The following is a 26,812-nucleotide window of genomic DNA, read 5'->3' as shown; positions in this document are numbered from 1 at the left end:
CTATGGTAATCGATCATCAATCTATTTTCATTCCACTTTTATATGATTTTGAGATATGGAAGTAAATATTATAGTCTAATAAATAAGGAATATATAGGACACAAATAAATTGATTAATTAGTTGCTGAAAATAAGGCAAATAACCCGAGGGCGCTCATTAGCATTTGCCTATATTGGATAAGACTATATAGTTAAGTAAATCTATACTAATATTTTAAAATACAAAAACTTATATGCCATTGGTCATCTTTCAACAACTCTATTTATTTTCATTTCATTTTTTAAAATAAAGATATTAATTGTCTTTTCTTAAATTTTAATTAAAAGCTCTATTTATTGGTAACCCCCTTTCATCATCTTCAACTTTTTATCAACAATTTTAATTAAAAGCTCTATTTATTCATAACTTTTTTAAAAGAAAATTCCCAATTTAATCTAATATATTTAATTAAAGCGCGTATAGTTGTAATTTATTAATTTATTAGAAACTCATTAAATGAAAAATTGGATTTCTAATTCATTTTAGAATTAAACGAATACAATTCGGCTATGGATATGTAAGTAAATGGATTGGATATGGATTCGAATTTGGATATGAATGCAATTTTGAAGTCCGAATTTTAAATGGATTTGAATATGAATGCACTAGATTTTAGCCCGTGCGATGCACGGATTCTATTAAATTGTTATGTTTAAATAAAAATCCTATGTATATACTACTTTTATATATTAGATTAGATTAGTTTTTTATTTTGCATTGAATTTCATCTTAGATTTTATTTATTATGAAAGTGTTTGTTTTTGGATGAAATTGTATATGCGTAATATTAATAAATAATTAATAAAAAATATTTACGTGAAAGTTAATCATTTCTTTACGTGGCACTCGACTTTTTTAATTCAAAATTAATTTTGAAATCTTATTTTTCTTTGCCGGAAACCATTAGATTTTTCTATGTGGCGCTCTAATATTGGATTAATGTTTGATTTTAAATTGAATTTTATTTATTTTATTTTAGATTATTGTTTGATTTTAAATTGAATTTTATTTATTTTATTTTAGATTATTGTTTAATTTTGGATGAATTTTATTTAGATTTATTTTTTAATTATTAGAGTGTTTAATTTGATTTTAGACGGAGTTGTATATATTAGTAATTAATTAATTAAAATATCTATGTGGACCCTAATTAATTATCTACGTGGAAATTGATTATTTTTTAATTATTATATTGTTTGATTTTCGATGGAGTTGTATATATTAGTAATTAATTAATTAAAATATCTACGTGGCACCTAATTAATTATCTACGTGTCACTTGATTTTTTAAATTCAAAAAGAAATTAGAAATATTATTTTTCATTAATTGGCCAAAACCATTAGTAATCCTAGGTGACGCTCTAATATTTCAGCAAATATGCCTCCATTGGCCGAAGCCATTAGATTTTTCTACGTGGCGCTCTAATATTGGATTAATGTTTGATTTTAAATTGAATTTTATTTATTTTATTTTAGATTATTGTTTGATTTTGGATGAATTTTATTTTAGATTTATTTTTTAATTATTAGAGTGTTTGATTTTAGATGGAGTTATATATATTACTCCCTCCGTTTCTTTTTTATCTTCCTGTTTTGAGTTTTGGGTGGAAATTAAGAAATTGGAATCTTTTAATGATTGAGTGTAAGAGTAATGATTGAGTGTAAGAGAAAATAATAAATAAATGAAGAAAGTAATAAAGAAATGAAGGAGAGAGAAGATATTTTTATAAAAGTAATAAAAAATCATAAAAGTGGGGTTGGGTGGGTGAATAGGGAAATATGAATGAATTAAATAAGGGATGGTGGGGAAATTTATGGTAAAAAGTCATGTCCCAAAATAGAAACAGGAAGATCAAATAGAAACGACATTTATAGAAACAGGAAGATAAAAAAGAAATGGAGGGAGTAGTAATTAATTTATTAATTAAAATATCTATGTAGCACCTAATTAATTATCTACGTGGCAATCAATTATTTTTTAATTATTAGAGTGTTTGATTTTCGATGGAGTTATATATATTAATAATTAATTAATTAAAATATCTACGTGGAACTTGATTTTTTTAATTCAAAAAGAAATTAGAAATCTTATTTTTCATTGGTCGAAACCATTAGTAATCCTAGGTGGCGCTTTAATATTTCAGGAAATATGCCTCCTTTATATATGTATATTAGATTAGATTAGATTTTAGAGTCCAAATTTTAAATGGATCAGATTTGGTGTTTACCACATCCGACCCGATTACGATCCATTCCTAAATACATACCCAATTAAAATTTTCTCCACTATTGCATGGAAAATAAACAAATTTTTTAAAAACAGGTCAAACCACCCAACACTAGTGAACTGAAAATTGGAAAAACACTAAAAAATGGAAATCGCCGACGAAGTACCCGGCGAAACGGTGAAGTTGCAGATTAAATTCGGTGGTGAAACAATTCGAATGTCAATGTTGACTGATTCCACCATTGCTGACCTCAAAGAGTTGCTCAAATCCTCCACTAACGTCCTCCCTCGCGGCCAGAAGCTCATTCACAAAGGTTTTCCTCTGTATCCCTCCTGTTTATTTTTATTCCATCGAAATACGTGCTTCTAAAAATGGTTTCTTGAATTTGTAGGAAAAGTCTTGATTGATTCTAACACTTTGAGGACTTCGGAAATAAAGAATGGGTCTAAAATCATGCTCATGGCTGCTGAAGGTCTTCATCAAGGGGTAATAATTTCAATTATACTTCCAGTTTCAATTTAATTTTTGGGTTTGAAGTATTTAAGAATCGATCAGTTAGATGCTGATTTAAGGAAGATTTTGGTGTTTAATTTTGGGTTTGAGTTATGTAAGAATCGATCAATTTGATGTTGATTTCATTTTATGAAGCTTTTGGTGTTCAATTCTGGGTTTGAATTATGTAAACAATTGATTAATTTTGACGTTGAAGTGATTTAATGAAGTTTTTGGTGTTTAATTTTGGGTTTGAAAGGAGGGTCCGAGGATTAAGAATGCATCCGTGTTGTCGAATTATCGGAAAATCACGAATGCAGATCGAACCATCAAATTCGTGCCCATTCTAGCAACCCCAATGGCTGACTCGAGGATTAAACGATGGAAGATCACTAGAGTTATTGGCCTCGCTGAGTCGAATTTGAAGGTACAATCCCTGAATTAGTGTTCCATTTGCTTTTAGGCTTTTAGCATTTGATGCAAATCATGTGGAACATTTTGTGCAGTTTTTGTGGATAAAGTCAAGGGGGGAGGGGGGTTGAATGTGGAGATGAACATAGATAGTGTCTATGTTATTCAATTTTTGCGTTTATGTGTTCGCACTATGTTTCTTTGTTTGGTCATGAGTCATGACCCTGAATTTTGGAATAGTTGCTTTCAGCTAATGGTAAGCTATTGTATTGCGTTTGGATGAGGGTATTTGGTGGTATAGGGAGAGTTAGGGGATCTAGTTTTCCATGTTTGGTCTGGAATCGGAAACTGGAGGTTTAGATGTGTGGATAATTGCTGAAAAGTGTTTGCATCATTGTGCTTCTCAGGCTTGAGCTTGACCTTAGAATTTTTCTCTGTAGGAGAGACATGTTGTTTTTTTCTTTTGAAATGGAGTCAGTTTAATTATGCTTTGGTTTTTGGATTATAATTGAACAAATTAAGCTGTCTTGGTTAATATACTGTAAAGTAACAGATTGTCATTGCACATTGGATCGAGGGCTCTGTTGAAACGATCTCTCGTCCCCCCCCCCCCCCCCCCCCCCCCAACCCCTCCCACCCTGCCCAAGTCGGGAGGCTCTTTGATGTTTATATTGACAATTTGACATTGTAGTATCTCTTCACACAATCCTGGGATGATTTCCATGAATGTATTCTTTTATGAGTCTGATTAATGTATATTTGTGTAAATTGGAAAATCCAAAGGCTATACCTGAAGAAGTATGGGAATGTGGATCATCTTCTGGCTCTTGTGCTAAAGTGCTTGATCTCAGCAACAACTTTATACGTGATATACCAATCAATATTAGCTGCTTGACACGTATCGAGGTAAAGAACTAAAATCCTTATTTTTATCTTGGTTATCGAAAGTGACATAAAATACTTCTTCGCTATTGTAAACTGTTTGTTTGGATCGTAAACAGTGTGCTTCTGTATCGTGGTTTTGTAGAAATTGATTTTAAATTCAAATGAAATCTCGGATGATTCAGTAAGTTGGGAGGGCCTAACTCAGTTGAAGATTTTGAAATATCTTTCTTTCGATAAAAACAAGTAAGTTCTGTAGTCAAATAATACTTGCTCTCCAATGCCTGTGGGTTTTAAAAAAATATATTTGTGCCTGTATATACTCCGTAATAAATGGAAACACAACATTTGAAATGCATGCCCTTGACGTAGTTACTCAATAATGTCGTGTGGGGAATCTTAGCAAGTTAACAATTTCAAAACAATTTCCATGAATAGGACTCGAACAGTGTATAGACATGCTTTTATATTCTGACATCTTTCATGGTTTTCTTCAAAAAGAACCTATGGCTTGTTCTTCTTTTTTTGCTTCTCTTTTTCCCATTCTGATTACTGGGTGAATATGAGGAATATGTAATACAATATTTAGAAAAGAATAGCTGACACTCTTAAATAATATACGTAGACGTTACTATACCTATCAACACAATTATAATTTTTAAATATAGAATTCTAACTAATTCTACTTCTGAATAATGTGATAACATAACATTGCAATACCCCATCAAATTGGAGTGTGAAGATCCTGAATGCCCAACTTGCGTGATAAAAATCCGAACTGTTGTTTTTCCTAAACTGTAGTAAAAATGTTCGTCAAGTGCATCTTTGTAGGAACATACGGATGTACGTAATCCACTTGTGATTGCATCTCTGACAAAATGACAGTTTGCTTCTATATGTTTTGTCCGTTCACTAAAAACAGTAATGCAGATTGGCTATGACAATAGAGTCTCACTCCTTTTTCAAGATGCACTCCCAACTCTCCAAGCAATTGCTCCGGCCACTTTAATTCACATGTTATAGCAACCATTGATCAGTACTGTGCTAATGAACGAGAAACAATTGGTTGCTTCTTGGTCTTTTTTAAAATGGGTGAATAACCAAGTAACACGAACCAGACCACCCGCTTAGCGATCTCTTAGTAAGAGGGAAACTTGCCCAATCAGAATCACACCAACCCTCCAAAATCAAATCACTACCACCTCGCAATAAAATCCCTTGATCGAGATTCTTTTTCATGTAGCGCACAACACACAATGTGTTTCTCTCTCGGTTGTTGCATAAATAAAGACAAAATGTGGGAGGAGTATGCTAAATCTGGGCGTGACACCAAGATGTATTAGACGTCCGACAAACCTTCTATACTAGATCATCTATCAATCCATCAATTTTCCATCAGCTAATGCCAATTTATGATTTTGCTCCATTGGGAACCGTGCAGATTTAGGTTTAGCTCCTAGTAAACCCGTTTCATTAATAATATCTAGTGCATACTTCATTTGGCACATAAAATATCCTTGTTTACTACGCGCTACTTTTAACCCGAGAAAGTGTTTTAATACGCTTAAATTCTTCATCTTGAAACATTTTCCCAAACGATATTTAAAAATTGTTGTTGATGCCTTATCATTTCATGCAATTATTATATCATCAACGTATACAAGTACATTAATCTAGATTGTCCCTCTTGTTAATGTGAACAAAGAATAACCAGAGTATGATTGTTTAAATCCATAATCCTTTAAAGATGTCCCTATCTTTGCAAACCAACGTCTTGGTGTTGTTTAAACCATACACCTATACTGTTAGGTTATGATACATATGACATTACATAGATCATGCGGAAACAACCATTAACCCAGGAAACATATTATTTACACATAATCATTTAGCATAGTTTAGATGCATACTCTTTGTTGCGTGCCTTCCCTAGCTGCGCCCGAACCGAACAAGAACAAGTCTTTTAGGACTCCAAGTGTCGTCCCTCCGTAGAAAGTCCACAGCACGTCCGGATCCGCCTTAAGATTGACCAACTAGAATCGCCCTTAAGGTACTCAGAAAATTCGGCACTTTTGGGGCAAGATGGGTGTTTGAATTTTCTCTCAAAAAACTCACTTTTGAATACTTTGAAACTTGTGTATAAATTATGACCCCTAGGCCTTTATTTATAGAGTTATGGAAAAGGAATCGTAATCCTAGTAGGATGCGAATTAATTGGAATTAGAATTCTACATGAATTCTACTTAATCAATTTATCCAATAGGAATAGACATTTAATCATACACTGATTCTTGCAGATTCAGGAATCTCGCATGAGCTCAAACTCACACACACACGGCAGCCACAAGGGCTGCCCACGCATGCGAGCAGCAGCCCACGCAGCGCGGCCCACGCATGCGTGGCCTTGTGCGCGCTGGGCTGTGGCGTGCGTGCTTGCTGGGCGATGGCCTGGCTTCGTGCTGGGCCTTCGTCCGGCAGGCCTCGTCCGATGCTAATTCGTACGATACGCTTCCGATTAAAATTCCATTTCCGGAATCTATTTCCGATACGAACAATATTCAATATTTCCGATTCCGGAATTAATTTCCGTTTCGAACAAATATTTAATATTTCCGTTTCCGGAATTATTTTCCGATTCCGGTAATATTTCCGATTCTGACAATATTTCCGTTTCCGGCAATATTTCCGATTCTGGTAATATTTCCATTTCCAATAATATTTTCCGATACGTACCATGTTTCCGTTTCCGGCAACATCTACGACTTGGATAATATTCATATTTCCGATACGATCCATATTTCCGTTTCCGGCAATATCATCGTTTCCGGAGTATTCATTTCTTGCCTGTGACGATCTTAGCTCCCACTGAAACCAAGATCCGTCGGTTCCGAATATTCATAGATGGAGTATCTAATGCCATTAAATACTTGATCCGTTTACGTACTATTTGTGTGACCCTACGGGTTCAGTCAAGAGTAAGCTGTGGATTAATATCATTAATTCCACTTGAACTGAAGCGGCCTCTAGCTAGGCATTCAGCTCACTTGATCTCACTGAATTATTAACTTGTTAATTAATACTGAACCGCATTTATTAGACTTAACATAGAATGCATACTTGGACCAAGGGCATTATTTCCTTCAGTCTCCCACTTGTCCTTAGGGACAAGTGTGCATTTCCTAATTCCTTTGTCGCTCGATGCTTGCTCTTGAACATAAGGTAAGAGTTGTCATCCTTATTATGTCCAGAGGTGTTCCTCGGTTTCAGAGTTCAACTGATCAAATAAACAGATAATCATAGCCTATGATTCATCCGAGCACGGCCATGCATTTCACAGTTTCTAGCTCTCCGAGTGGCCTTGTACAACTTTTAAGCATCTCATCCCGATTTATGGGAGGACAATCCCAATCTTGCGATCTTGAGATTAGACTTCGTTTGATAGGTGATTACCTGAGCGTTGCCTTTATAGCCTCCTTTTACGGTGCGACGGTTGGTCAACGTCAAAGCAACCAGTTCTCAAACAAGTAATCTCAAATCACTCAGGTATTGAGGATTTAGTGTCTAATAATTTTAATGAAATTTACTTATGACAGATTTTCATCTCTTACAGTAAAGTTTCATAGGTCTTGTCCGATACTAGTCTTCCCAAAGTAAGTATCTATGCAAATGATTATGACATTGCCATGTCCACATAGTTCAAGAAACAGAACTACTAGTCATCTTGCATTCTAATCGTCTAACGTTTTCTATGCGTCCAATTTTATAGAAAACTCCGATTAGGGACCATTTTCAACCTTTGACATTCAAGTTCACTTGATAGACATTTCTTAGTCACAGGACTGGTCCTGACAGTCCATCTTGAATATATCGTCAAATTTGAAGGGACTCATCATTTAATACTAAACCAAGATTAAATGGAATATGAAAATACATTTCATATATGATAAATGTTTAACCCAATTGTTTTACAACCATGGGCCTCAAACCCATCTTTAAAACAGTTCATGGAATTCAAAGCTATGCTTGATTTCCAGTGCTACAATGTGAGTGTTGCTTCTCACTTGTTGCATAGGTTTAGTTATCATGCTTTGCCAATCTTAATATCCTTTTCATCGAATGTTCTTCGAGATATGATGATAAGATCTTTTCGAGTTTGTTTATTATGTGATCTAGTCTTTCTTACTTCGATGGTGGTTTTACTCACTTTGCAATGAAGAACCATCAAGTTAGCAGACGTTTTTCTTGCTTCAAGAGTGGTTCTACGCATTTTTCAATGAAGAACCATCAAGCCAGCAGATAGGTGATCTACCCAAGTTCAGTGAAGAACTTTAAACAACCCTGTTTTATTGCTTCTTAGGCAATAATTACTTTTACTTCAACTGTATAGGTTGCTAGTGATGCTTTGTTTGGATTTACCTATCCAAGCAGTTCATAGATATGTGGAAGACTCTCTAGCTGTATCTTAGAACATAGAAATTAATATTTTAATTTCCCACGCAACAACTCATGGTCTCCAATCCATGTTGCCATTTCAAAACACGATGCTCTATAGCTCGTCCTTATCAATGGTTAACTCCAAAGGGTCTTGCTTGATCCTTTGCCAGTGTTTATGCGTGTAGCATCAATATTTAGCATATCTTTATTTCCTTGAATCAAGAACTATTCCTATGTACCTTTTCAAGTACCATAAGTATTCTTGATCTCAATCTAGTTGATCTTTACTTAGATCAATAGAGATTGGTATATGTTCATCATGGCTAAAGTCATACGATACGTTTTTGGCGATCCTCATATTATATCATACATGATAAATTCTTTTGCAGAATAATTCCCAATTGAATTCTATTCATGTAACTTTAGCTTATTCAATTTCAGCAGATACTGAATCCAGCTAAATTCTTTGACATATAATATAGGTTAAGAATCTCATTTAGACTCTTTGATGTTTAACTTAGTAAATGCTTATACATAGTTCAAACATCCTTTACTTAGATTTATTCACATGGGTCGAATATCTCCAATGGAGACTTTCGTGTTTGATTTAGTAAATGCCATTACTTAATCCAAAACAATATCATAAGATTTTTGTAAATAGATCTTAATACCCAGTATGTACTAAGTTTCGCCATGGTCCATCATTGATGAATAATTTCAAATCTAAGTCATTAGCATTTGAATGTTATTTCACAATAGAGAGATATGTGTGTGATACACATAGGACCAAATAAGTTTTTATGTACTCCCACTAAACTTCTTATACATCTATAAGAATCATGTATATTTTATGAAACTAAAATGCTTATTAGCTTCACTTAAAATACAGTTCCAATTCCCAATTGCTTGCTTAAATCTGTACTTAGATTTTATAAGCTAGCTTTCCTTTTCAAGCATTTATTTGGATCCACAAATCCTATGACATACCATGTACATAGTTTATTCCAACATTTGATTGAGGAATACGTTTTGTCATCCAATTGCTATATGTACCAATATGCAATCATTGCTTGAATTATAGACTTGAGCATTACGATTATGCATGAGGTTTCAACACAATTTACACCATGAATTTGCTTGTAACCTTTAGCAACTAATCTAGCTTTGTGTGTGAACACAATTCCATGTTTGATGGTTTTTATCCTTAAAACAAACTTGCAACCAATAGGTGTGAACCCATTCTTGCAAATCAACAAAATTTCAATTTTGTCATCAAAACATTGAGTATGTTTTATGGCCTCTAACCATTTAAAACATTTGAGTCTATATATGGCCTCTAACCATTTTAGGGAATCTGGGTTTCGTCATAGCTTTCTTACAAGTCACAAACTCATTAATCTACATGATAATAGTTTGACTGCAAGTTGTAGGTTTCTTCACTATCTAATGGAAGAATCGCATAGCTTCAATGACCTGAACTCCATGTTTCTTCACTATCTAATAGAAGAATCTCATAGTTCCAGTGACTTGAACTCTATGCCTACTTTGGGTATAGAACATCAAACAACAGAATATCAATAGCCACTTAAAAGTCCTTTGAATATTCTGTTCTCCTTGAAGCACTTGTAAAGTCTTCTAAGAGAAGTCTATTCTTTAAAGCCACTTCTAAAGTCCTTAAAGAATAAGTTCGGGTTTTCTGAAGCACTTCGAAAAGCCTCCGGAATGTCCGTTTATGTTTGTTGTTCGCCTCGAAAACTTTCGAGGTCTATTTTCTCCCACTTGTCATTTTGGAAACGAATCTCCAAAAGGACATTATTTCGAGCAAACAAACATTATGTTCTCAAAAATTCGTGGTAGAAACAATACCCTTGTGTCTCATTTGAATAAATCACAATGAAACATATATCTATACTTGGGCCTTAGTTTGTTGAATAACAAACACTAAGCTCCCACTGAGTTTAGGAACTCTTTAGATATATTATGAAAAGATATTCTGAAATTACTTTTCAATAGCTTTGACGAATTTGGTTTAGTTTGGTGGTAGTTGAGCATTTTGTTTTAGAAATTATAGGAAAAGTCTTTATGATTCATCATTAATCGAATCAAGTACTAATTGACTTCGATTATTCCAACTAAGATATGCCATATCTTATGGACCTAGATTGTGAAATTACACCACACAACCATTGATGATCATATTTGGTCTCAAGTAATCATCAACATGATCTAACCTAGATCTTTATGATTTCTTGCCGAGTGGGTTTTATACTTCTGAATCTTTGAACTAGCCAAACAGATTCAACTTATATCACATTTGAGTAAATAAACCTATATTCACTCAAATCCATGTGAAATAATAAAGTCATAAAACCTTTCTTTAGCTTTGAACTCTATCGTCTAGGCGTTCTAACAATAGTTCATATTCTTTGTTACTTTCAACAAGTAAGACTAGCTTGTCTTAAGTTGATCTAGAAATCAACCAACTTTCAAAAGTTCATCAAAATAGAGCTTTTGAATGTTAACCTGTTGATATGGTCTAAGCAACAATGCCAAAGATTAGTGGAACTCAAATCAAGGGGTTGATTTGAACCTAGTAAAGTTCTTTAAAGAGTTGTTTGTTTTAATCAAGCATATTGACTCAACCAGTAATTGACCATTTCATTCAGATAAACAAACAAACAAGCATTGTTTTTGTTCTTCTGAATGTGAGTCTTTCTGTGTTTGAAGCAGAAATTTAGGTATGCTGATTATGGAACAAATAGCCATTAAGTTCCAGCCTTGAAAGGACTTAAAACAAACTAGATGACCCTACAACTAATGTAGCATTGCCATGCTTCATTTCCCACTTGTAGGTCATTAGTGTATCCTAGCTTCCATTGTTTGAGTTATTACCGAAGTAAGAACCTCAAGCGGTATATGATACCAAGGAAGTTTGATTGCTAGGCCACTTCTCTTTAAACATAAACTTATAGGTAGAAACGGAATCGTAAATTCCTTTCATTTGTTCCTCGTTTTCCTATTTCTTGTACCCTTTCTTATAGTCTTAAGAATTGAATTTTTTTTAGTGTTGACTTTTATACTTTGTTAGATATGTCCAATGTCACCAACAAGGTTCTTTACCATTTTAATTTATGTTGAATATTTTGTTTCAACTAGATGATCTTACCAGAAGCTTCTAAAGTTCTCTAAGTATCGATCTATTCGAATGTCTAGGGACTAGACTCATTCGAGAATTAAATGGACAAAGATATTAGGTTGTTAACCATTGGTAAAGCTGAGCGTATTAGACTCAATGCTTTATGATCTCAAAACTACAGTGTATTTTGAATTCACAAGCACCAATTGGTTTGCCATTCGATTTTGATATTCGAAAACAACCATAAAAGTCGATATAAGAAACGTACATTTTAAATTGCTCACTTTCTCTCTTTTCCGTGAATCGTTCTTGGATTCACTACCAATCGAGGAAATTTACTGTTACCTTTCTAAAAGGATTTATTGCAGTGCAAGATATTTAATTATAAACAATAATTAAAACATACATTGAAGCATGCAAAGTCTAAACATTTATCATGAATAATAACTTGAAATTAAAGCAACCATGCAATTCAAACAAGTTATTAGCATTTTATTCGAATTATGTTGTTCCAGCAGGTGTGAATAAAATGATTCCAAGATCCTAAAATCATTGAAGAACTAAGCACAGTTTGTCGACTTAATCCTAAAACATCTTAGGTAAGCAAAAGCCTTTTGCTAATAGTCTAGAAACTATTCTTGGTTGATAGGTACGTCTAAGAACTTATTAGGTAAACCTATCGATTTTGCCACGACATAAAAGGACTCCTTACTTATATCGTTGAGTTTCACCAAAACTAACATGTACTCACAATTATTTGTGTACCTTGCCCCTTTAGGACCAATAAGTAACACCTCGCTGAGCGAAAACTATTACTAGATTGATGTAAAGGATATCCAAGCAAGTGTATATTTTGGCATGGCACCTTTTAACTCAATTTTTAAGTTTGGAACTTAAGGCTCTTACTATGTTGGTTAGATTTTAAGTGAACTAAAATCCTTAATCATGCAACATAATCAAGCTTTTGATCTCATGCATTTTAAGACATATTTAAAGCACTAAATAACTTAAAACATGCATAAGATATTTGTGATCTAGTATGGCCCGACTTCATCTTGAAGCTTTGACTTCAAAGTCAGTCTTGAAAATCTCCGTGGGAGGCACCATTTTCTTCAAATAGGATAAGTTATAACTAATTACAACTATTTGATGGTACGCAGACCATATTTGAATTGAAAAATAACTTTGGTACTTTAGACCAATTACATTCAAATTAATGGTACGCAGACCATATTTTCTATCCTATTTGGGCCATACTAGTCACTTCATAACCTGCAAAACAGTACATATACAATATATACCATTCACCCATTCATTATCATGAATGGCCCACATAGCTGGTTAGTAAAACACATTATGCATCACGTAAACATTTGCAGCAATTAATCAAGGGCACCAATAATCTACCAATTATTCAGTCCTTATTAATTCTAATCGAGTTGTTTTAACCTTAAGGATTTGTAGACCTAATCAAGAGTTTATGACTAAAAGCACTCCCACTCAAACCAATAAATTCATATGCTTTACTAATTTTAAACATAAAATTGTATTTCTAGTCTAACCGGAAACATACAAATTTAATTAAAATTTAAAGCTCATATAAATTTATAATTGAATCCAAAAATTTAATTTTAATTTCAGTCACATTTAAATTAATTTATGATTTTAATTTTAGTAAAATAATTAGAATAAATGCCATTTATTATAATTATAATATTCAAAATTAAAATCCAAGAAATTAATTCAAATTATTAATTTTAAAATCAATTAAAAATTACGTGAACTGAAATTTTCAAATTAAACATTCAAAACGATCTAATCGTAACGCAAACACCCTACGCGTTGCACGCCCATGGGCTGTACGCACACAGCCATTGCTGGCCATGTGCGCGCAGCCCATGCGCTCGTTGCATAGCTGCTGCTGTCCCATACGCAAGCCTCCGCACAGCGCCCACCGCACGCGAGCTATCGCTCGCAGCGCGCGCGCGTTACCGCGCTCGCTGGTGCGCGAGATCGCTCGCTGGTGCGCGCGAGCCATCGCTCGCTGGGGCGCTGCATCGCTCGCTGGCGCGCGAGATCGCGCGCTGGCGCGCGAGTTCGCTCGCTGGTGCGCGCGAGCCATCGCTCGCTGGGGCGCTGCATCGCTCGCTGGCGCGCGAGATCGCGCGCTGGCGCGCGAGATCGCTCGCTGGTGCGCGCGAGTGATGCTGGGCGCAGCGCTCGTGGCACGCGAGCTTGCGCTCGCTGCGCACGAGGCTGCGCGCACTTGTGCGAGGCAGCGCGCGTTGTGGCGCAGCTCGCTTGCTGCCCACACGCGACTGCCTTGGCTCGCCCCTCGCCCATGCCCATCCGTTCATTGCTCGTGGCACACGACACAAGGCAGGGCTGCTGCCTTGTGCTCGTGCACTACGGCCTTGCTCATTGCATTCGTGCCGCACGGGCGACGAGCTCCCTTGCTCGTCGTCGCATGCCCGCATTATACAACACCCCTTAAGGGTAACACGAAGCGTCCATTGCTTCGCGCGTGCAAGTTATTTGAACGAATCGCATAAAATTTAAAATTTATATTTAAAATTAATGACAAATTAATAAATAATATTAATTTCATAATTTTAGGGCGAAAAATCGAAAATTTATTATCCAATTGATTTCCGATTGATATGGATTCAAGTCTAGGTCATAAAAATTTAAAATTTATCGTAAATTTACAATTTTTATGGTGGTTTTTAATCATAGGTTTCTAATTAAATTACAATTAATTATGAAAATCAAATTAATTCTAAATTATTCTAATTTTCAACAAATTAATCATAATTACAAATTAGATTGCATAATTAACAAGACTAGGCATTCAAACTTGTTAAACATATGCAATAGGTCAATCAAAAATTCAAGATTTATCAACAAGAATCGCAAATATTTAATTTAACATCTTAAATTTACGAAATTTTGCATTCGAAAAACTAAAACCTTCGAAAAGTCATAGTTAGGCTTCGAATTTGAGAATTCTGGGTTCGGCAGAAAAATACTATTTTTGTCAAAATTTTAGAATGCCTTTTACATGCGGAATTGACACAAAAATCACTCAATTCGGATGAGTAATGAAGAAACTGCCGAAAAACTGCGTACGTATAATTAAATAAACGCAATTTGCAACTAATTAACAATTACGAAAATTAATCACCCCTTTTAATTCTTGCAAATTTGTAATATTTAACCATGTTCATGCAATTTAGATTATGAAAATAATAAGGGGCTCGTGATACCACTGTTAGGTTATGATACATATGACATTACATAGATCATGCGGAAACAACCATTAACCCAGGAAACATATTATTTACACATAATCATTTAGCATAGTTTAGATGCATACTCTTTGTTGCGTGCCTTCCCTAGCTGCGCCCGAACCGAACAAGAACAAGTCTTTTAGGACTCCAAGTGTCGTCCCTCCGTAGAAAGTCCACAGCACGTCCGGATCCGCCTTAAGATTGACCAACTAGAATCGCCCTTAAGGTACTCAGAAAATTCGGCACTTTTGGGGCAAGATGGGTGTTTGAATTTTCTCTCAAAAAACTCACTTTTGAATACTTTGAAACTTGTGTATAAATTATGACCCCTAGGCCTTTATTTATAGAGTTATGGAAAAGGAATCGTAATCCTAGTAGGATGCGAATTAATTGGAATTAGAATTCTACATGAATTCTACTTAATCAATTTATCCAATAGGAATAGACATTTAATCATACACTGATTCTTGCAGATTCAGGAATCTCGCATGAGCTCAAACTCACACACACACGGCAGCCACAAGGGCTGCCCACGCATGCGAGCAGCAGCCCACGCAGCGCGGCCCACGCATGCGTGGCCTTGTGCGCGCTGGGCTGTGGCGTGCGTGCTTGCTGGGCGATGGCCTGGCTTCGTGCTGGGCCTTCGTCCGGCAGGCCTCGTCCGATGCTAATTCGTACGATACGCTTCCGATTAAAATTCCATTTCCGGAATCTATTTCCGATACGAACAATATTCAATATTTCCGATTCCGGAATTAATTTCCGTTTCGAACAAATATTTAATATTTCCGTTTCCGGAATTATTTTCCGATTCCGGTAATATTTCCGATTCTGACAATATTTCCGTTTCCGGCAATATTTCCGATTCTGGTAATATTTCCATTTCCAATAATATTTTCCGATACGTACCATGTTTCCGTTTCCGGCAACATCTACGACTTGGATAATATTCATATTTCCGATACGATCCATATTTCCGTTTCCGGCAATATCATCGTTTCCGGAGTATTCATTTCTTGCCTGTGACGATCTTAGCTCCCACTGAAACCAAGATCCGTCGGTTCCGAATATTCATAGATGGAGTATCTAATGCCATTAAATACTTGATCCGTTTACGTACTATTTGTGTGACCCTACGGGTTCAGTCAAGAGTAAGCTGTGGATTAATATCATTAATTCCACTTGAACTGAAGCGGCCTCTAGCTAGGCATTCAGCTCACTTGATCTCACTGAATTATTAACTTGTTAATTAATACTGAACCGCATTTATTAGACTTAACATAGAATGCATACTTGGACCAAGGGCATTATTTCCTTCATATACAACATGCTTGATTGTTTGTTCCCAAATCGTGGTGGTATTATCATGTAAACATCTTCCTCTAAGTCACTGTGCAAAAATGCATTATGCACTCCATCTGATGTATTCCAATTTTTAATAATTGCAATGGCAAGGAAAGTTCGAATAGTCTCCATTTTTACCAAGGCAGAAAAAGTCTCGTTATAGTCAATTCCTTCCGCCTCATGATGGCCAAAAATTAACAATTTTGCTTTTATTCTCTGTAAGTTGCCATGTTCATCATATTTTTGTGTATACACCCATTTACTACCGAGTGCTTTTTTTCTTAGGAGGTAATTCCTGCAGCTCCTAAGTACCTTGATCTTACAGTATTCATATTTCTTCCGCCATTGCTTTTTTCCACCCATCATATTCAACTGGTCCCTTAAAACTCTTAAGGAGAATAACTGTGTATATACTTTCTACGCTTATCAGAAAAGCGTTCACAACTTACAAAATGTGAAATGGGATAAGGAGTATCTGAGAAGGTTGACGAAGAAGATGAATTCTCGGAATGATTTTTCTTTTTCACAATCATATTCACAATATCGAGAATTTGGAAAATTTGGCATCTTCCCTTTTCCCATTTCCGCCACTTCCCCCGTTACGCCCACCACCCCCTCTGCATGCCTGCATGAGGTGTTGAGGTTTGCTGGCTAATAGTTTTGGGCTTTATGGGAGCCCGTACAACATTGTTATTATCACATGCCAACTCATCGACCACCATCACACTGGTAGGAACATTATTTTTGGAATTTATTTTCGATAGTGGAAGATCAAGTGATGCCCCGGTAAGGAGGATAGAAGGGTGGCAAAGTGATAGAATTGCAAGGGGTAGGGGAAGACCTAAGAAAACTTGGAGGAAGGTGATTGAGCACGATATGAGTTTTCTTGGGATTGAGGAAAATATGGCGTTGGATAGGACAGAGTGGAGATAGAGAATATACATTGATGACTTCATTTGACTTATACAACTTTCATGTTTCAGTTTCTTTATTTTTTTATTTTATTTTTTATTCTTATTTTTATTTTTTATTTTATTTTTAAAATTCTTTTATTTTTTTTAATTTTTACATGCTATTTTGAAATGTACTTATTTTACTTATTCATTTATTTTAAGCTTTACTTATTTTTTATTATTTCTTACAATATTTCTTCTATAATATATATACATTTTTCTGTTATCTTACTTTCATTAATTCCACTTTCTCTTCCTTGCTTTTTTCTTTTTACTTATGCTCCTTTCTGGTTTGATTGGTGACAATGACGATCTATTACGACGATTCATGTTAGCCGATCCCAAATCATTTTGGGACTAAGGCTTTGTTGTTGTTGTTGTAATGGAAAAACATGCTAAAAAAATTTAATGTCCCTAGAAACAGAATTTTCTTTTCTTTATCAAACAAAGTCCACCCGGTTTTAGCAAACAAATATTCAAGAGATGCACACTTACGACTCCAACTTGCAAAATTTTCGCCTTTATGTTTCTGATTATGTGCATAACATAAGCATCCCAAAACACGAGTTGCATTTGAATTTGGAGCTTTTCCAAATAAACATTGTTAACATTCATAAGGCATTCAAGAACTCTTGATGGAGTCCAATTAATTAAGTAGCATGCTGCCATCACAGTGATCACACTCCCCCCCGCCCCCCCAAAATTTTAGTGGTAAGTGTCCTTGATAACGAAGTCCGAGTGCCACATTCAAAATATGTGTGTTTTCTTTCTACTTATACCATTTTATTGTGGTGTCCCTAACACATAACGTTTCCAAAATAATTCCATTTTCTTTAAAATATTCATAAGCATTTAAATTTAATGTCATTTCCGCTTCTAACCCGTTTATTCTTCTGACCAAATTTTCTTTCAATAAATGCAACAAAATTCAAAAAACATGATCTCAACTACCAATTCATTATTAATAGATAAACCCAAATTGACCGTGTGAAATCATCAGCAATTGTTAGAAAATAGGAAGCCCCTTCACAAGAATGAGTCCCCGTTTGGTCCCCAGAACAAGCTCAAAAATCCGACTACCTTTACTACTACTAATCGGAAAACTTTCTCTAGGCTGTTTTGCATGAAAACATACCTCACAACTCACAACCATCTAAATTCAAACAGCTAGAAACACTCACATTAGGAACCTTCCTAAGGACTATTTCTGATGGATGTCCCAAACACTTGTGCCATAACTCCATTGATTTTCCACCATCAACCGGTAAAATATTTGCTTGTGGAACACCTTGGAAAACAAGTCATCTTCACATTCAACCAGTCCCATCAACCTCCTCATTTCTCATGGTCCTGGATAACACATAATGTATTTGTTATTTGAAAGTTAAAATTATTTGTATCACAGAAATTAAATTGCAATCCAAATTAGGAACAAATAACACATTAGTAAGTCTCAAGTTTCCTGGACACACTACATTGCCCTCATGAGTAGCTTGAGAATTTCGTCCAACTGGAAAGCCTTTCCTATACGGCAGTGACTAATGTTCTACACGCTAATCATCAAATTTAATGTCCCTTTATCGATAATCCGTAAAGACTCACCCGTCTAACGATCTCTAGGATTAGGTAGATTGAGAAGATCCGGATATTCTGCCATTGTGTCGAATATTTGCAAGACCCGCATGCTTAGAAGTTAACGGTTGTCTTTCCACCCCACTTAACTATGTTGAAGTACCAACTTTGGTCTTATTTGCTCTAATATTGGTCAGATTTTCATAAGCCACCTCCTTGGCCTCGTCCATTGGATGCACTACCGTCCCCCCCCCTCTGCCGCCACGACCCGCGGCCACCGTATGGCTGCTCACCCCACCAATCTCGAAAGCCATGAATTTGGAAGCACGAGCTCTTAGTGCCCTTCACGATTGCTATGAGTACAAAGTTTACTAGAATTTTCAATTAATTTTTATTTACTTCTTACATTTGCTTGCACCTTAAATGCCATCATTTTGTCATTATCTTCATTAATGGTCATAACCTCACCATCACGCAAACATTCTTCTTGAGTTAGATTTTTGATATGCACAATCTAGGAATGGCAAGGATCTTGATTCAAGAGGTTAAATCTCACCAAAGCATACACATTATCCAAATCAACAAGAACGATTGAAAACAGTCTTCTTGTAACAACTTTTGATATTGTGCACCAAGCATCCACCATACTAGCATCTACTACACAAGCAGGTAGGCAATGTGACATAATGTGCCAACTTATCCCAAAATTTTCTAATCATGCAAAATCTCCCTTGCTTGCCCTCACCAAGGGAGAACTTTTTAACAAATTCGTATTCCATTCACGACACGTCTCCCTTTCAACACCTTCCACAACTCTTGCATGTCCTCATAATATGAAAGAGCTGAACGAATGGAGGGCTCAATAGTATTCATCAACCATGCAGTGAGCACAAAATGCACGGTGTATCAGGTATCCAATTTGGCATCCCCTTCCTCGGGTTTTGGGACATGCCTTTCCAAAAACCCAAACTTTCTTCACCTTCAAAGAGGTACGAATAACTCTTGCCAACTCATCGTATTTTTCTCCTTTTAACCGAATTGGTGTAATGAGATTCCTTGGACAATCATTGGAACCGAGGTTAAAACATCCACCTTTTGTCGCCGAATTGGTGTTGGACTTTTAGCGTCCCTAACTCCATCTTACAATGTTATGTTATCATATGATTTAGAAATAGAGTGAGTTAGAATTTTATGTTTAGAAAAAACAATTGTATTGGCAGGTGTAACAGCTTTTACGTGCTATTATTTAGGATTGTTAGCTATTTTTTTATAAATATTGTATTATTTATTCCTTATATGACTAATGGGAAGGGGTTCCTGATCAACTATCCCAAGGAGGGAGGGCCAATGAATTGAAAAATGCAAGAGGGAGAGGATTCAAAGATCCGACAAAATTGATTGTTCATGTTGGAAGTCCAGAGAAAGAAGAAAGTGGTGACCTTTTCAAATTGCTAGAAAAATAGACGGGCTCATATGTGATGAGGGTGTTAAGAGTAATAACCCACACATGAGTTGAAAATCATTGTCCCACAATGGAAAAAGAAGAGGGATGATGACTAACATATTAGATTGGTGGGGTACTTCACCTATGACCAATTGGTTTTAGAATGGAACCCTATCAAGCTCATGCAATAGAAAGAGGTGTTTCATGGACAACTTAACTTTGTTAAGGGGAGGAGGCACTAGATAAGTGTGCGACATTGATGCGTGTTGTAGGAAGAGACGTCGATGGAGGAGTAATCAAACCTCCAAAGCCTGGAGACTACAGTGACGCGATAGACTCAAAAGAAGTCGACAACTTCCTCTTTGGCATGGAGCAATATTTCAGAATTTGTAAGTTGAGTGACTTGTCGGACGATGCAAAACTATGGTGGCGCAAAAAGCTCGCCGACATTGAAAATGGGAAGGTCTAGACACATGGGAACACCGAGAACACCGAGTTTACTGTAAGAATGAAGCTACAAGAGATCCTCCAAAAGGGCTCCATATGCGACTATGTGAAAGAATACTAATGAAAAAGATCGCTTGTTCAACTTTGTTAATGGGCTGCATGAATGGGCATAACGTGAAGCTTTGAGGGCGAAAGTTCTCACCCTTTCGGCCTCTATGATTGGACTACTCCACTGGGAGAGGCCCTCACTCAGAAGAAGAAACTAGGGGGACGCCTACATGCTGGAGGGCCAAACTCCAAGCTCACCTAAGAGCGCAACAAATGGCTCGGAGGATTCAAGGCAAGAAGTGGGGAAGCGACTCTCAGAAATCTTGGTCGTCGCCATCCCAATCAACAAGGGAATCCAAAGTCGACATGTCCTCAGGAGACATTGGTAGGCTTAACTGCTTGCTATTTCGAGACCCGCACAAATGGTGGGAGTGCAAACACAAAGGGGAGGGTAGCAACCTTTAAAGGAGGTTTGGAGGTTGTCAGCCACGACCGTTGAAGAAACCCAAAATGAGGCAGATGAATCTGAAGAAGATGAGTAGCCTCACATAATGGGTTCCATACTTCCATCTACAAGATGGGAACTATGAGGATGGTAGCCCTAAAAGAAGAACAAGTCCGACACCTATCGACAATGCGAGTGATGAAGCGCTCCAGGCAAAATCGAAAAAACACCCTCGCAACACGGATACCACAACACAAGTGATGAAACCCCACGAAGGCAACATCCTAGAAGCAACCTCGCATCAGACACCCACCGATGTGAGTGGTGGAGCCACACAGAAAAGTGACATCTCAGAGACCCCCTAAGCAACAGATGCAAGAATCAAGATGATAGCTCGAGTCGTGCAGAGCCCGAGAAAGAATCAGAAGGAAGTAAGAAGGGACACCCTTACGAAGCGGCGAACCAAAATGGAAGAAAGATGTGTACACCTAAGAAGCATCAACTCAAGGAAGCAACGCTTAACAAGACTTCCGTAATGGTTCGTTCATCAACCAAGACACAACCGGATTTAAGAAGACTCCTTCAACCGCCATCAACCAATAGCGCAACAAAAACTGCAGAATTTAGGATAGGAGAATTTTTCTTTTATCTATTGTAATTTTTGTAAGCCGACGAGGACATCGACAACTTAGGTGGGGGAGGATGTTAGAATCCAACTTCCTTGACTTGTATTTTGCTTATCTAATGTTTTCTAAGACTTTTCCAATTGGTTTCTAGGCTTTAGATAGAATTATTATGTTACTGTCAATTCAGTGTTCACTGTAGTTTGTATGTAGCTGATTCAAAATAAACCTCTATGAGAGGTATGAATGAATGAATTCCTCCTTTTCATCAATTGTTGCCATCGCTTTATTGCTTTTGTTTTGTTGTATGCCTTTGTATATTGTGCCGCCACTCGCTCTAAAGCACCCAATATCCATCAAAGTCCCGCAATAAGATAACTTCTCATCGCCGATCTCGCTTGTGTCGGATGTGCCACAAGCTCCCCAATCGACTCTCGTCCTTCACTCTTGTCGTGAATAGGCAAGAGTACCTATTCTGAATTAAACACTTGGTCGTACCCCTACGAGCCCCGAGACACTCATTCCCTTGCCGCCGTAGGCAAGAGCGCGCCGCACGGATCCGGTGTCAAAACATTCGGAGCGTGACAACTAGGATCAGGGTTGAACCCTAGACCTTTTTAAACAAAGTAGTTGTCTTATTGTACTTACACCAACCATCTGAGCTCCCCTTTGTTTGTGATGTTCACAACTTCACATACAGACAACTGATTTTATACTCTTACCTTTTGTAAAATAACAAGACAGTAAGCAATTTTCTTTTATTTTCTTTGTCCTTGGGGTGGTACATGCCTCCCCCCCCCCCCCCCCCCTCCCGGTAGGTCTGCCAATTGCCGCAATCCCGAACTAATTAATTTTGGAGGTTTATCTTATGCAGCTTGACTTATCTACCTTCTTCCTTGGGTGCACTCACTTCCCTGGAGCAACTGCATGTAGCAGACAACAAACTGGAAACTCTTCCGATAGAAATTGGTCTTTTGACACAGTTGGAAATTTTAAAAGTCAACAACAACAGGTGTGCAGTCACTCTATCCACAATTTGGTAATTTCATTTAATTTGACAGATGCAACCCTAGATCATCTATTCCAAAACCCAGGATGGAGAGAGGTAAAATACGACAGTATGACAGTATTCATGAGATTTATGGAGATGTCGGAACAAGTACTTGATGTTAATATTTGTGTGGTGGTCTTGAACTAGTATGCATGACCAATGTGAACTATAGCAGTTTGTAAGGCTTGTGAATTTGCTTTATCGATTTTGATTTGGTCATTTATTTGTCTTATTCTGAATGGTAAGTTGTAAAATTTATGTGCTTCACATGACTACATATATCCTGTATGAATTTGACTGGTTTCTGATTAAGAATGATATTAACTTGATTTATACTCTTATTTAACAGGATAATTGCAATACCCTCTTGTATAGGTGACTGCAGTTCTCTAGTTGAGGTATACTTCTGTGACTTTAGGATTTGTAGCAGAAAGTGGGCCTTTAATCAGAAAATTACCATTCATTCAAGGTTGTTTTTTCCCATCCCCCGGGTTGTAGAGTAGTTTCCTAATTACCATTTGGGGTATTGTTTGGGTATTAATACCTTTTTCAGGGGGTAAAAAACTGGGAAAGTTTGATTAGCAACCGATACAATACATTTTGTTTAGGAAAAATTGACAAAGGAAGTCCCAACTATAGACATTCATCTTTAAAAGGGTCCAACTACTGGGTATTACTGACAGGTCCCAACTATATGGGGTATCAACTTCGCGTGGTCCCAATTTGAAAATGACCGGCTGGAAGTGGTAAAATTGATGACGTGTACGTTGAGTGCGTATCACGTGCAATTTTTTTAAAATACCCATTTTAAAAACACCACCCGTCTAAACAAAAAACCCTCCCGTTTAAATTAAAAATAAAAACCCACCCACCCCTTTTAAATAGTAAAAAAAGAACCCTCTTTATTCTTCCTTCTACCTCTTCCATTTTCGTACACTGTTATCTCCTTCTTCCCTTCTCTTATTTTTATTTTGTAATTTTCACTCCTCTTCATTCTCTTGTTTTAATGGAGGTTACCCCAAGATCATGGCTCTTCTTCAATTCAAGGGCGTGTTTACCCGAAGTCAATTGAATCAAATTAATGCAACATTTATTCACAACACAATAAATAAAGAATGAAGATTGGAAAAATGGTGACTTCATTACCCCAAGAAAATAAGCATGAATTGCGTTGTTGTTGACGAAAAAGTTCACAATTTTCTCTCTCCAATTTTACATATTACACCTTTTTATTTACCCCAAATCATTTTGGGACTAAGGCTTTGTTGTTGTTGTTGTTGTACACCTTTTTATTTGAAATTCGTGGTTTAATTGGGTTGTAATCAAATTCGTGAAAAGTCTTTGATTTTCAGGAGGTTTTTTACTAGACAAAGGTACTTTTTATTTAATCTTTGCTTTCTGGGTTTCTCTTAATCCTTATTTTTCTGGTACTGAGAATCTGAGATCAATTAATTGAAACAATTCTGGGTCTAATCTCGGTTTGATCAACTAGAATCAAAACCCAGAATTTTGTTGTTGAGATCTAATAACTGGGTGATAGTAATTAGTGAGATTGTTGGCTTTTGGGGCGGTAATAATGTAGAAATTAGAGAGAGAAATTGGCCATTTGGGTGTCGGTGGGTTTAGAGAAACTGAGAAAATTGGAGACGTGTGGAAGAGAGGGACAACCGGATAGAAGAAAGCTGCAAACGTAGGTGAGTTTTTGTTTTGGTTGTGGCAAGTTTTCGGTTGGTACATTATTGCAGTATGTGAGACTGGGAGGGAGGAAGGGAGAAAAGGTTATTTTTATTTTGCATTTAAGTTTAAAAACAAATTCAACGCTTTTACTTATTTAGCCGGTTACAAGTAAAAAGGCCCACGCGAAGTTGACACCCCATATAGTTGGGATGTGACAGTAATAATTCGTAGTTAGACCCTTTTAAAGATGAACGTCCATAGTTGGGACTGCCTTTGTCAAAATTTCCTTTTGTTTTAGAGCCCAATTTATACCATCCTTCAGCTCTGACCTTCTTTATGTTGCTGATGAGTTTCTTTACTGAATTTGTTTTGTATTGCCCAGGTAGATATATCCTCAAATCTTCTCGGAGAGTTACCTGAGACATTTGGCAATCTACAAAAGTTGAAGGTTGGACTCCATACGAATTTTGTGCTATTTGACCGTCTGTTGCTTTTATGTATAACCATCTCTTTGCTGCATAGGTGTTGCATCTTAATCACAATGGACTTGAATCACTGCCATCAACTCTATTCAAAAATTGTGTCGAGCTCTCAACTCTTAATATTCATAAAGCAGGAATAACAACAGATATGCTTCATAAGGTATACTATTTCACTTCACTGCTTGACTGGTGTTTTATGTTGGAAGGATATGAATATATTGAATCACTTTTTCCAGATCGAGGGATGGGAAGATTTCGATAAGAGGAGACGCTTGAAATATCAGAAGCAATTGGATTTCCGTGCTGGTGGCTCCGCTGAATTTGATGAAGGTGCTGATCAGAACTGATAGACAAACAGTCAAACACAAATTCATTATGTGAAGAGTGCCGCAGCAGAAAACCTTGTTATCTGGTCGTTCATCAAAGTCTCATACTCTCATATGGGGGTAAGAATTGAAGGTTACAGAATCAAAGTCTCATAAGGGGTTGTGGTCATTGTGGCGGATCAGGGACGGAAATCTATGGAAGGATTTACTCGGGATCATCCTGTAATTGATTAGTGTTATCCACTTAGTTTGTTAAGTATACCTCCATTTGCGCAGGCAAATATATGACGTTAGTCATTCTTCAGTTGTATTTACCAAGCTATGTTTTATTTAGCTATTTTCTTTTGGCAATCAGCAGCCTGTTGGTTTGCCACTAAATTATAATTTGACAACCAAATGTTACCATCAGCTTTTATTTCGCCCCTTATATATTGATTTAAAGAGTGTAAATAATGATTTGTGAGTTGCGACACGATGGTGCAGATGGATTCATTTGTCTACCAAAGAGTGAAATAAGTTTTTATAAGTAATTATTGCCTCCATCTTCTTGTAGAATCACAGGGAATGTCTATCAAGAATCTCCTCTTTTAAACTTAGCAGGCTGGGCTGTTTGTATCCACGTCGTTGCAGAAAAGCACGCGAACGGCGAACGTCTGCTGCAGCTTTAAAACCGAGCAAGCAAGCACGCAGATCATGCCCTGTTTCTTTTTCTTCCAAAGATCAGCTGTAGATCTTTGGTACAGTATTAATTGAAGCTCTTATGTACTCCTTCCCGTTTTTGTTTTAATCCATTTAGGCATCACTTGCATTGACACAAAATATATTGTTTTAAAATCCTCATGGAAAATTAATATTAAATGGTGTAATTGGACAATACGTAGAAGTATTTATTAACTAAAAAGAACAATGGGGGCCATGATAGTGATAGCATGTGAGAAATAATAATTTTTAAAATTATTTAACCGGAGAAAGAGAAAAACAATATCCGTAAAATACTTTGACCAAGATTAATGTAAAAGAGAGAAATAATAAACATAATGTAGAAAATGATCAAAGGTAGAAATAATGCATTTTAAAAAAATACACCGGTAAAAAGTAAGTGGTGCTTTTCAAAAACCCAAAGGGAATAGTAGTTAATCTTCAGCTTCAAAATACATCAAAGTTTTATTTTAGGTGGCTGTCATTCAGTAAGTTAATCGTGATACAAATTTGGACGTCTTTTCCATCTGAAACTTGATATGAAGTATTAGAATTTATCGACTGTCATGTTTCCGATTGATCTTGGTAGACTTATCTGAACTTATTGGCCCCTTTTTTGTCTGTAATTTGAAGTGTTCTTAGTTAGGAAATTGCCCTTGCTGCTTATTTTTGTTTTCCACCATTTTCAACAATTGAACCTTGCCAGCTCAAAGATATACTTTACCCCTTTTCATTTATTCACAAGTAGCAACACTTTGCTTTTCACGTTTGCCAATGTATAACTTGAA

At 36.4% G+C, this 26,812-nt stretch overlaps 1 protein-coding gene across 2 annotated transcripts; it reads left to right on the top strand.

Annotated features, from left to right (window-relative positions):
- Nucleotides 1-2,328: 2,328 nt before the first annotated feature.
- Nucleotides 2,329-25,855, top strand: LOC110776209 (LRR repeats and ubiquitin-like domain-containing protein At2g30105). Of its 2 annotated transcripts, XM_021980764.2 has the most exons (10): nucleotides 2,330-2,581; nucleotides 2,660-2,754; nucleotides 3,020-3,187; nucleotides 3,955-4,077; nucleotides 4,199-4,299; nucleotides 22,664-22,801; nucleotides 23,190-23,238; nucleotides 24,900-24,965; nucleotides 25,040-25,159; nucleotides 25,236-25,855. In XM_021980764.2, the coding sequence occupies exons 1-10, from the start codon at nucleotides 2,413-2,415 to the stop codon at nucleotides 25,344-25,346; spliced, it is 1,140 nt and encodes a 379-aa protein (XP_021836456.1). In that variant the 5' UTR covers nucleotides 2,330-2,412; the 3' UTR covers nucleotides 25,347-25,855. The 2 variants fall into 2 exon arrangements, with proteins under 2 accessions (XP_056686939.1, XP_021836456.1); XM_056830961.1 differs by lacking the exon at nucleotides 22,664-22,801 and having other exon boundaries at nucleotides 2,329-2,581.
- Nucleotides 25,856-26,812: the final 957 nt, after the last annotated feature.

Source organism: Spinacia oleracea, chromosome 6 (assembly GCF_020520425.1).
Source record: "Spinacia oleracea cultivar Varoflay chromosome 6, BTI_SOV_V1, whole genome shotgun sequence".
Classification (NCBI taxonomy): domain Eukaryota; kingdom Viridiplantae; phylum Streptophyta; class Magnoliopsida; order Caryophyllales; family Amaranthaceae; genus Spinacia; species Spinacia oleracea.
The sequence above is the reverse complement of the archived record's forward strand: the minus strand, read 5'-3'. Positions and strand labels throughout refer to the sequence as shown.

Coding starts and splice junctions, on each gene's coding strand:
- LOC110776209 (XM_021980764.2), top strand. CDS start 2,413: ATGGAAATCGCCGACGAAGTACCCGGCGAAACGGTGAAGTTGCAGATT. Junction 4,300..22,663: donor CTTTCTTTCGATAAAAACAA/GTAAGTTCTGTA, acceptor TATCTTATGCAG/CTTGACTTATCTACCTTCTT. Junction 22,802..23,189: donor TTAAAAGTCAACAACAACAG/GTGTGCAGTCAC, acceptor CTTATTTAACAG/GATAATTGCAATACCCTCTT.